Source organism: Syngnathus typhle, linkage group LG3 (assembly GCF_033458585.1).
Source record: "Syngnathus typhle isolate RoL2023-S1 ecotype Sweden linkage group LG3, RoL_Styp_1.0, whole genome shotgun sequence".
NCBI lineage: Eukaryota > Metazoa > Chordata > Actinopteri > Syngnathiformes > Syngnathidae > Syngnathus > Syngnathus typhle.
This window is the reverse complement of record NC_083740.1, coordinates 4,481,492-4,491,999: the sequence shown is the minus strand read 5'-3', so window position 1 is coordinate 4,491,999 and position 10,508 is coordinate 4,481,492. Positions and strand designations below refer to the sequence as shown.

General features: G+C 39.5%; 1 protein-coding gene across 2 annotated transcripts; it reads left to right on the top strand.

The window, feature by feature from the left end:
• Positions 1 to 355: 355 nt before the first annotated feature.
• On the top strand, positions 356 to 9,456 carry LOC133151595 (mucolipin-1-like). Of its 2 annotated transcripts, none has more exons than XM_061274764.1 (14): positions 356 to 517; positions 2,756 to 3,030; positions 4,382 to 4,549; positions 4,679 to 4,835; positions 4,903 to 4,984; positions 5,193 to 5,289; positions 5,822 to 5,921; positions 6,089 to 6,195; positions 6,283 to 6,432; positions 6,499 to 6,600; positions 6,678 to 6,800; positions 6,909 to 7,115; positions 7,685 to 7,815; positions 7,878 to 9,456. In XM_061274764.1, exons 1-14 carry the CDS (start codon positions 487 to 489, stop codon positions 7,912 to 7,914), a joined length of 1,767 nt encoding a protein of 588 aa, XP_061130748.1. In that variant the 5' UTR covers positions 356 to 486; the 3' UTR covers positions 7,915 to 9,456. The 2 variants fall into 2 exon arrangements, with proteins under 2 accessions (XP_061130748.1, XP_061130747.1); XM_061274763.1 differs by having other exon boundaries at positions 2,753 to 3,030.
• The last annotated feature ends 1,052 nt before the right edge of the window (positions 9,457 to 10,508 follow it).

The window sequence follows — 10,508 nt, the reverse complement described above, 5'->3', positions numbered from 1 at the left end:
ACTCAAACAATACAATGTAATATTATTTGTGTATTTATTTAAATCCTATTCAAGGCAAGTAATTAGAAGAACAAAAATAAATCATACAAATGTAATATTATTTGTGTATTTATTTAAATCCTATTCAAGGCAAATCATTAGAACAACAAAAATAAAATCATACAAATGTTATATTATTTGTGTATTTATTTAAATCATATTCAAGGCAAATAATTAGAACAACAAAAAGAAATCAGAAAAATTTACACAGTAAAAACAATAACCTCATGTTACACTGGTTATTAATTTAATAATGCAGTGTGTTCGGTTTTTCGTCGGTAACTTCCGTTTGGTCACGTGGTGTCTGGCCACGTGATCCGAGACCGGAAATGACTCCGGATGCAGACAGCCTATCATCAGAACTCTTTCCACAACTTTACAGTACGAAGAGTAAACAACTTTTCGCCGGATTTAAATATATCTATGTCTATATTTTAAAACATAAACATGTCGGCGATGGAACAGCATGACGGCCCAGGTAATGTAATACCGACCGCTTCCTCGTGACATACTTTTGCGTTATTTTTGTGCCTGGACTGTCAATATATGACTGTACCGATCTCGTGTTTTATTTTTATTTTTTTTGTATCATTATATGTTGTGACGTTTTGTTGTGTTTTTTTTTTTCGGTCATCAAAAAAAAAAAGAGAAGGCTGCTCTTATTTAGCTTTCTTCGTTCTGGATAAATTGTGTTGGCAAAACCGAGTCGGTATTACTGAAACCGCCTCGTAATCCAAGTTGATACATTGGATTTATTTTCATTTCCTTTTTACATTGCTTGTTTTAGTGGTTTACGTTGAGGCTGAAAGTTGTTCTGAACTGACGTGATGCTTAAGTGCATCATTATTTAAGTCATGTCGTGTTCTTGTGTTAAAAGAGATTTATCCATTTATGTTAAAATTCGTTCCAACCTCTTCAGTTCACCCAATGAGACACGTTATTTTATAGTGATGAGTGAAATGAATTATTTGGAGATCGAAATGATCTATTTGGAGATCAAAATGATGCATGCAATTGTGTAGAATGACATTTTTTTTTCTAACCAGAGCATTATTTATTCTACATTTCATTGACATTGCCAAATGCTATGCGTATTTAAATTTAATTTACAACAAAAGAACATGATTTCTCACTGAAGCATGTGGGCAACTGTAGATTGAAATAGATTTTTCTTTATTAATTAGTTCTCACCTCATATGGTTGTTAATCCCGTTGTGATTTTTGGCGTGTCCCATCAAGTTTGTCACTCAAATGTTTTGTTTGGCGCAAAGAATGAATTGTTTCATGACTGCGTTGCATCACTTTGAGAATTTTACCAATGGGTACCAATAGAACAAAACCTTCAAATAGTGTTGATTGGGAGGGAGCACAAAATTTGCTGTTTGTTCATTATACGTTTAAAATTGCGCGGAGATTTTTTACTCTAACTTTCTAAACGATCATTGTACGCATGACTCAGAATTCATAAGAAAGAGAATAGGCCAGTCACCACCTTTCTAGTTGTGCATTCCCTTTTTTTGCAAGGTAATGTTTGGCCTCTGGCGTCACCAGACGAGATGTTAAGCACCGATAACCGGTTGTAGACCATTTGATTGACAGACAGGCCGCTCGATCGCTGTTTCCGACCTGGCTCCGCAGACGGTCGTGAACCCAAAGAGCCAGATTTTCTGCGGATTACACTCGGTGTGTGTCAAGGCATGGCGTGCCGTCAGGTTTTGTTTTGTCCAATCTTCATGGAGCGTAACGATCGGCACGCTCCCCTGATGGCAGATATCCATCGACTCTGCCTTCTTCGCTTTTGTCTGCAGGAAATAGTAAGTGTTTGGAATCCTGTCTGTGCCGCTGGCACGCAAAGGCTGTCACTACCTCTGTACAGCACCCTTCTCATGTTGAGTCATTTTTATTTACTCAGTAGAACCTCAATTGAGCATTTGTGATAACTAACCAGCCATGGATTAGTTCTTTTTGTCCTCTGACTTTTTGTTTTTTTCTGTTCTAGAGTTAATCAGGAAAGTCAGTTTCAGTTTGCGGCGTATCACACTCAATGGCACACTTCTCATTTTCATCCAGGAAGTTGAATCAACAGTCTTTCTGTCTTGATAACACCCTAAATTAAAAAATGATGCACGTTGTGTGTGTTCTGCAATTGCGTGTTGTTGGTTCAGAATTTTTTTTTTTGCTAGGCCAGATAGTGCTGGATGGCCCTGCTACTGTGGGTCTCATGATTTAAACCATGTGACATGGGTAAAACATGACTGGGCGTCTTTGTGGGCAGGAATTCAAACAAAAGTTGTAATTAGTTTAACTCACAGCATGACCATTTAAAAAGTTGTGCTTTATTGTTTGTTGTGTGTGTGTGTTTTAACAATATGCTGCCGTTAAATTTAATTCACTTTGATGTTCCTTTTTAGAAATTTACAAAACGATTCATTTAATTACCTGAATATTATCTTTCTGGAGGTTTGGCATACTTGCTCCAATGGAGAGGTCATTGCACCTCAAAAAAAGAATACTGCTGAATTTGCGTCTCTGGATTTTGTCCGGAGGTGACCCAGAACACTCGTTGTGCTCATGTAATAAGAACTTAGTACATTTAGTCAAATTCTGGGTCTCCGTTTCCACATTTCCGTGTTTCTTGTTTAGGCCTTGGTGGAGGTCTGTGTTACTGAGGTGTGTTTCTTTTTTTTTTTTTTTTTTTTTTTTTGCTTGCCAGAAGACGAGAGCCACCCCGCCTCATTGAGCTGCTACGACTCCACAGGCGACAGCGGGGAACACCACGAGCCTCTGGATAGCAACCGCTGCGATAACCACGCCAACCACCATTTCACCGCCGCCACGGCTCACTGGGTCAGCGCCGAGTATGACGAGGAAGCCATTCGCAGGAAGTTGAAGTACTTCTTCATGAGCCCCTGTGACAAATACCACGCTAAAGGTCGTAAACCTTACAAGCTGATCCTGCAGCTGCTCAAGATCATCATTGTCACCGCTCAGGTATCAAACTACCGTTTTTTTCCGTGTATAGTGCGCAATATTTTACTAATTTATTGTCCTAAAATCTGGGGTGCGTATTATACATGGGTACAAAGAAAAAAAAATTAATTTTTTTTTTTTTTAAATTTTTTTTTTTTTTTTTTTTTAAATAAAGTCATGGTACAACAAAACCAACAACAGGACTGACCGACAAAGTCGTGGAACAAAAAGACAGGGTGACATTACCAAAGACAGGAACAGAATGACAGTAACACATGCAATGATCCAACGGTGAGCGAGGGGCAGACAGGACTTAAATACAAAACACGTTACATCGATTGAGGTGACACAGGAAGAGCGGGGTGACACGAACAGAAACTATGGCAACCTAGACACATAGCAAAACTGGGGAAGAGACATGACAAATCTCCCCTGAAATAAAACTCACCTTTCTTCTTGTTTGTTGTCAATCGCGCATCGCATTCAGCCATCCTGCCCAACACACTTAGTAAAATTCATAATTGACGACACATCGTTTGATGCGATGGTGCGTGCAATCCTCGATGGTGTGTTATTGTCAAATATTGTTTGTTTTTTAATCTCCATCGCGGACCGGACGTCATACGGAGGCCGCCATTACAGATGCGCAGAACGGTTGCGCAAGACACGTCAGCTATATAAAGAGCGAGAGTTCAGTTCTCCACCTATTAGTTTCAATTCACAGTTTAATTAGCAGTTTCAATCAGCAAATAACAAAATGCGTATTACAGGTAATATTTTATTTCACAACACTTTGCCTTGTTCCTTTCGTCTCTGCTGTTCATTTCAAACACGCTCCATACGACCGCAATGCTCTTGTATCAGACGCTCGCTCGATCACCTGCTAGTTTGCCGTCTGTCACAATGTACCCTACACAAATCCGAAACATTTGTTGCGGCTCCGAGTCACGACGAGGGGCAAGTTTTGGTTTCCAAGGGTGTTTTTATTCCTCTTCAACGTCTCTCCCATACAGAGCCGCCGTGTGCGCACGGAGCGCGGTGGTGCGTTTAGGGGCAGTCGGAGAAATCAACGCCAACAAAAAAAATGACATCCAGCCTAGTTAAGACCATACCAAAGACTTTAAAAATGGGACCCATTGCCTCCCTGCGTGTGTGACGATCTTTGGGACTTAAAAAAAAAAAAAAAAAAATTAAAAAAAAAATTCATAAAAATTGGGTGCGTATTATACATGGGTACAAGCTTTTTTCCAGCATCAGCATGCCATTGTTAGGGGTGCGTACTATACATGGGGGCGCACTATACACGGAAAAAAACGGTATCGATTCTTTTCTGTCATCCGCCATCACACCTGTCCCCCTTTTATTACTCCAGTTGGTGCTGTTTGGCCTCAGCAACCAAGTGGTGGTGACCTTCAAAGAGGAGAACACCATGACGTTCAAGTATCTCTTCCTCAAAGACTTTGACGAGTCGTCGGACAGCTCTTCTGCCGTCTACACACAACAGGACGTCTACAAGCACATCTTCTACGCTGTGGACCAGGTAACTCCATGTACTGAATGTACAGGGGGGGATTAGTTCTGGAATTTATTTAAAAAAAAAAATTTTTGGGATGGACAAAAAGTCCGACCCTGGGTCAGGGGATTTGAAGCACTGCTAATGTCGTCGCAGTATCTGGCCCTGCCGGAGACCACAGTAGGCCGCTACGCTTACGTCTACGGCGTGGGCGTCAACGGCAGCGCGCTGTCCCTCTGTCAGCAGTATTACAAGAGGGGCCGCATCGACCCCGCCAATGACACCTTCAGCATCGACCCGCGGATCATCACAGGTACGACGCAAAGCCCCCGCCCCCCACACACACAATTTATCTAATATATCGACTTCACTTTGCCCAGACTGCGTCGGAGTCAACCCTCTGTCTGTGCCCCCCGCCCCGCTCACCAGCTCCTACAAGAACTTTACACTCAAGTTCCACAAGTAAGGCTTCATTTTTCACATGGCTTTCGACGATTCCGTCAGTCTCCTCCGTCACGGCAAAGATCGTATCTCGCGGCGGCGTTCGACACGTTTATTATCAGCACGCACGCTCCGGCTCGTGTGGATTGCGTGTTTTCGGGTCGTTTCTTTTTTTTTTTGTTTGTTTGTTTTGTTTGGGCGAATCAGCTTGTGTCCCTGTGTTCTTAAGGTTTATTAACGTCACCATCGAGTTTCAGCTGAAGGCCATCAATGTGCAAACCATCATCAATAATGAGATTCCTGACTGCTACACTTTTTACATAAAGGTGAGAAAAGTACTTGTGTGTTGATTCTGTTCTGCACACTGATTTTAAAAGAATAAAACAAAATAAACTTCAATATATTTAATAAAATATTTCATTTGTTTAGAACTCTGATTTTAAAGGAATAAAACAAAATAGAGTTCCATAAATTTTTATAAACTATATAATTTGTTTTTTTACGTGAAGCATGTTTGACATCATACAATTTAATGAAGTGATTATCTTTTATATATTTTGACATATAAGTCCACTTATATACAACATTTTGTTTATGGTTAAGGCACCTTTAATTAACAACGTGATTAAAACAAATGTTTGCTTATATTTTTAAATAGAAGATTCAAGGTGGATTTTTTTTTTCTCAATTTGTATACACCCACATGTTCCTCATTTTGGACAGCCACTAACTACCGTCGATAATTTGAAAAGGAGGAAACAAAAAATTCAAGTCTGAACCAACACGTCATCCATTTTGTCCCGCTCGGTTTCTGAACTAGTCGTGGACGTGACTTGACTGTTGCTATGTGTCGAGTAGATCGTGCTGGACAACAAGGCTCACAGCGGCAAAGTGAAAATACGACTGGAGAATCAAGCCTCCATAAAGGAGTGCAAAGACACCAGCGTGTCCGGACAGGGTGAGCACGAGATACTTTTTTTTTTTTTTTTTTTTTTAAATACACTTTGTAACCACTCAAAACATATATTTAGATCCAAATCATTTTATTTTCTGCACAAAGTTTACCAATTCAAATCCAACCCCCCCAAACACATTTCTTTTTTTTATATTTATTTGAATCGCCAGCTGAGAACTACACCCGTGTGGCGTTCGATGTCGCCGTGGCTCTTGTGTGCACACTGTCGCTGGTTTTATGCGGGCGCTCCATACTGCGAGGCATCATTCTGCAACAGGTCACCACTGCGTTACAAAAACTTTTTTGGGGAAAGTACCCCTCAAAAAGGTCTACGATTTGCTTACTGCTTATTTGTGTTGATCAGGAGTTTGTGCAGTTCTTTAAGGAGAACCTAAATCACAAAGTCTGCTGGGCAGACCGTCTGGAGTTCATCAACGGCTGGTACATCCTCCTTATCGTCAGCGACATTCTCACCATCACCGGAAGCGTCATCAAGATTGGCATCGAGTCCAAGGTGAGCGGAAATGTCAAATAGGTTGGAAGTCACGGAGTTAATCTTTTCCCTCCTCTCACTCGACAGAATATGTCTTCCTATGATCTATGCGGTATCCTCATGGGTACCTCCACCCTCTTGGTATGGGTGGGAGTCATTCGCTACCTCACCTTCTTCCAGAAATACAACGTAAGCTGCGCAGCCGCTACTCGGCTTTGTCACGCGATCTCCACCGAGTTTAAAAACGTAACGATGTCATCCTTCAGATCCTGATCGTGACTCTTCGGGCAGCCTTCCCCAACGTAATCCGCTTCTGCTGCTGTGTGGCCGTCATATATTTAGGCTACTGCTTCTGTGGCTGGATCGTGCTTGGACCGTATCATGTTAAGGTACCGCACCAACAAGTCAGCCTTTTAATTAGCCTTGCTAATTGAGGAAACAGGGCTGTCCTGAGGTCGTAAGGTCACGTTTGCTTATTGGAGCGCTTTGTACGGCAGTTTCGTTCGCTGTCCATGGTGTCCGAATGCCTCTTCTCGCTCATCAACGGCGACGACATGTTCGTGACCTTCTCGGGAATGCAGGAGAGCAGCACGCTGGTGTGGCTCTTCAGCCAGGTGTACCTGTACACCTTCATCTCGCTCTTCATCTACATGGTGCTGTCGCTTTTCATCGCGCTCATCACCGGCGCCTACGAGGCCATTAAGGTAGAGCAGAAAAGTCATTTTTGTTGTTATTTTAAAGTTGTCTGTTTCAACAACTTTTGTATGTATGCAAATATGTATGTAGGGGCTTGTATTTATAGAATGGTGAAGTATAAAAGTTATATTCTAGCAAACATTTTTTATTCTTACAAGATGGGGTAAGTTTAGCCGGGGGAAAAAAAATCATTTTATTTTTTTAAGAGGAGTACAGAATTATTGTATAATTTCTGTATTAATTAGATTATTTTGAATTTATTTCTGTAGTTCAGTTTAAAAAGTGCAACTTATATAGATTCACCAGAGTTAAATATTTTTTTTGTTTTTATAATCATTTTGATGTCTTACAGCAAACTCAAAATTTATTCTCTCGAAACGGAATACTGACATTTGAATCATTCAAAAATAATTTTTCATACAGAATTATGCTAGGAATTGGACTTTCCTACGTGTTCAATGGTAATTTTGTCACATACAACGTGAGATTCGATTGCAAACTTTGTTTGCTAGCAAAAAGTAAACATTCCGGGAACTTTAAGTGGAAATGCAAATGTTTCCTGTATGTTGTGGTACAGCATCAAACCCAGGAGCCCATCCACATAACAGACTTGCACGCCTTCATCGCCGAGTGCACCGACGCCCCAAGCTCCGGCAAGTTCAGGGGAATGGAAACGTCGCCGTGCTCCTTTTTCTGCTGCTGTGACCGGTAAGCACACGCTTTTCTTGTTGTTGATGATCAAAATACTAACCATGTTGTATTTCCGCCAGAATGACAACATACGAGGACGTCCTGCTGGTGAATTGAGGAGGAGCACCCTTTTTTTTTTTCCTCTCCAGCACTTGACTGAAGGAGAAGAATCCAATCAGTTGGACTAGCATTTCCGATGAGGAATGAACTGGTCGTGAATTCTTCAGGAACAAGCCGCTTTGTGCAGGATGAAAGCACACGTAGTATTTCATGGCTCGATGTCAGGCCAACTCAGTGTTGTTGATTTTTTTTTTTTAACCTGCTAGTTTTTTTAGCAGATTTCAGCCTCAGGCCCATCAACACGCACAAAACTTTCGGGCGGATCCAGTTTGACTGCAGCCTCGGAAGGGATGGCCACTTGACATGGTATGCCTGTTTAGTGTTTTTATATTCTGGGGAACCAGAATCCTCGTTTAAGACTTTTTGTCCTTACTCTTTTAAAATTAAGGAAAAAACTCACTTTTTGAAGCATTTAATCATCAAAACACTTTTATTAAGCAATAGTGCAATGGAGATTACAGCCATATTTATTTTGAAAAAATAGCTTTAGAGAACATGTGATTCTTTTAAAAAAAAAAATATTTTTAATACATTTCAGAACAAGAAATGGAGTTGCAAATCAAATCAAATCAAAATTGCACCTAACAAATCCAGTTCCAAAATTCTTAATTTCACCTGAAAATGTCCAATAGTGAAACTCCTATTATTTGTTGGATTCACAGAGTGGAAGAGCCCCAACATTTGATAATTATATATAAAAAAAAAAAAACTCAAGACATTTTTGATCTTGAAAGGATTTTCTGATTTGTTTGATAATTCTGTTTAGTGTATTTGAGTTTTTAAACTTTCTAATTGCGCTACTAAAATAGATTTGAGATGCAGCTGCTATATAAAAATTTCTAAGCCACAAATATATATATATATATTTTTAAATACGTTTCTACTCTGTTAATTGAGAATCTCAGGTAGCACTTCCCTTATGCTGCACCAGCATCATTTTTCGATATTGGTTGCTATCATAGATTTTGCATTACGTACTAATTTACTAAGTTAGTAATGCAGCACTTGCTTTTCGGTCGTTATAACGAAACTAAGGAAACTGTTCTTAATTTTGACACACGATTTCTTCAAGAAATAATTCTGGAGCTCTTAGAAAACCCAACTTGAAGCAGCCAAACAGGTCAACAACTTATGTATACCAATTTACTATGTGGTTCTCTTGTATTTTCTTTTTTTTTATCTACCCTTGTCATCATTACGGCTATTTCATATGATGTTTTGTATTGCATGAAACGCACAATTGTCTCGTTTTCATAACTTTTATTCAATCATATACTAAAACAACCAATGACTTATTTAAGTGTAACACTGAGAAACCTGTTTGAAATTTAGCCTTAAATAATATATTATACGAGTCTATATAATATATTGTTATATCATTTGTTTCTAAGATATTTTCCATATGTGCCCTAACCACAGAGACATTCTTTTATACACATATGGTACAAATATTCTACAATGTATCACCGTTCAGCAAATTGTTAACTACTAGAAACATGTCTTGTACACATGTTGCTGATTAAAGTGCCATGGATCATATGCGTGTTCAATATTTTTAAGTTGGGAGAAATATGAAATCCATCCAAACCACTTATGCAAACTGAAATATTGTATAATTTTAAGAATTCCTTCAGTGTTTCACTTGGAATATTCCATCACAACCCACAATCGGTTCCAGTTACAGTACCAAATCCTGTTAACTTTCAAAAGAGAGCGCTAGTGAGTCACCTTTTGAAAGCTGGCAATTGAGAAATTTGCAGCAGTCAAAGGTTTGCATTGCAAATGCCCGCTATGATGCAGTCTAATGTTTTCAGCGCTGCACTTCGGAGGAGTGTAATCTCATTACGTTGTCAAATACGATGATGTCATTTCCTGCTTATTGATAATGTAGCGCATTAAAGTTTTCTTCCCACCACTTAAAATCATGCATTATGTACAGCTCTGGAGATGCTTTCCCGCTTCCTGCCTGGCTTGCAAATCTCAATTTGCGCTTTATCGAAGGAGCGGAGTATGTCTCTCTCTACGCACACGGACAAAGAGGAACATTTCAACTATAAATCTCGAGGGGACAAATGTGAGTTTATGGGTTTTCCCCTGGTTCTGTCACCCTGGCCCATTGTTGAGAAGCTGATGAAACAACTGCCAGACTCTTCTTTCAGCCCAACCACCTCGAAGAGTTTTTCCAATATAACTTAAGTCTTATACCATTCTATTCTTTTTTTATCCCAGTGTTTTGTTGCACCGCTCTTTGTGCGTGGCCATTCATTGATGTCCATTGTGCAGGCAGCAGCTGCAGCTAAGCTGAAGAAATGCATTCACACAACAAGTCATTCACCCAGCAGCAGCATTTGTGGGCCTTGTACCATTGGGAAGTGGACCTTTGCAAAAAAAAAAAACCTTTTGTACTGTTTTTAGAGATGATTTTTAAACAAGCAAGTTTGAAAGGATTTGATTAAATGATTAAAAATGTTTTTTGACTGTTTTATTTTTCGTTATTTGTTATTATATATTAAATAGTTATATATCTATAACATCTATGATTTGGGGTTGAAATTTACTATTACAAAAATATTCAAAATATCACGTTCTTG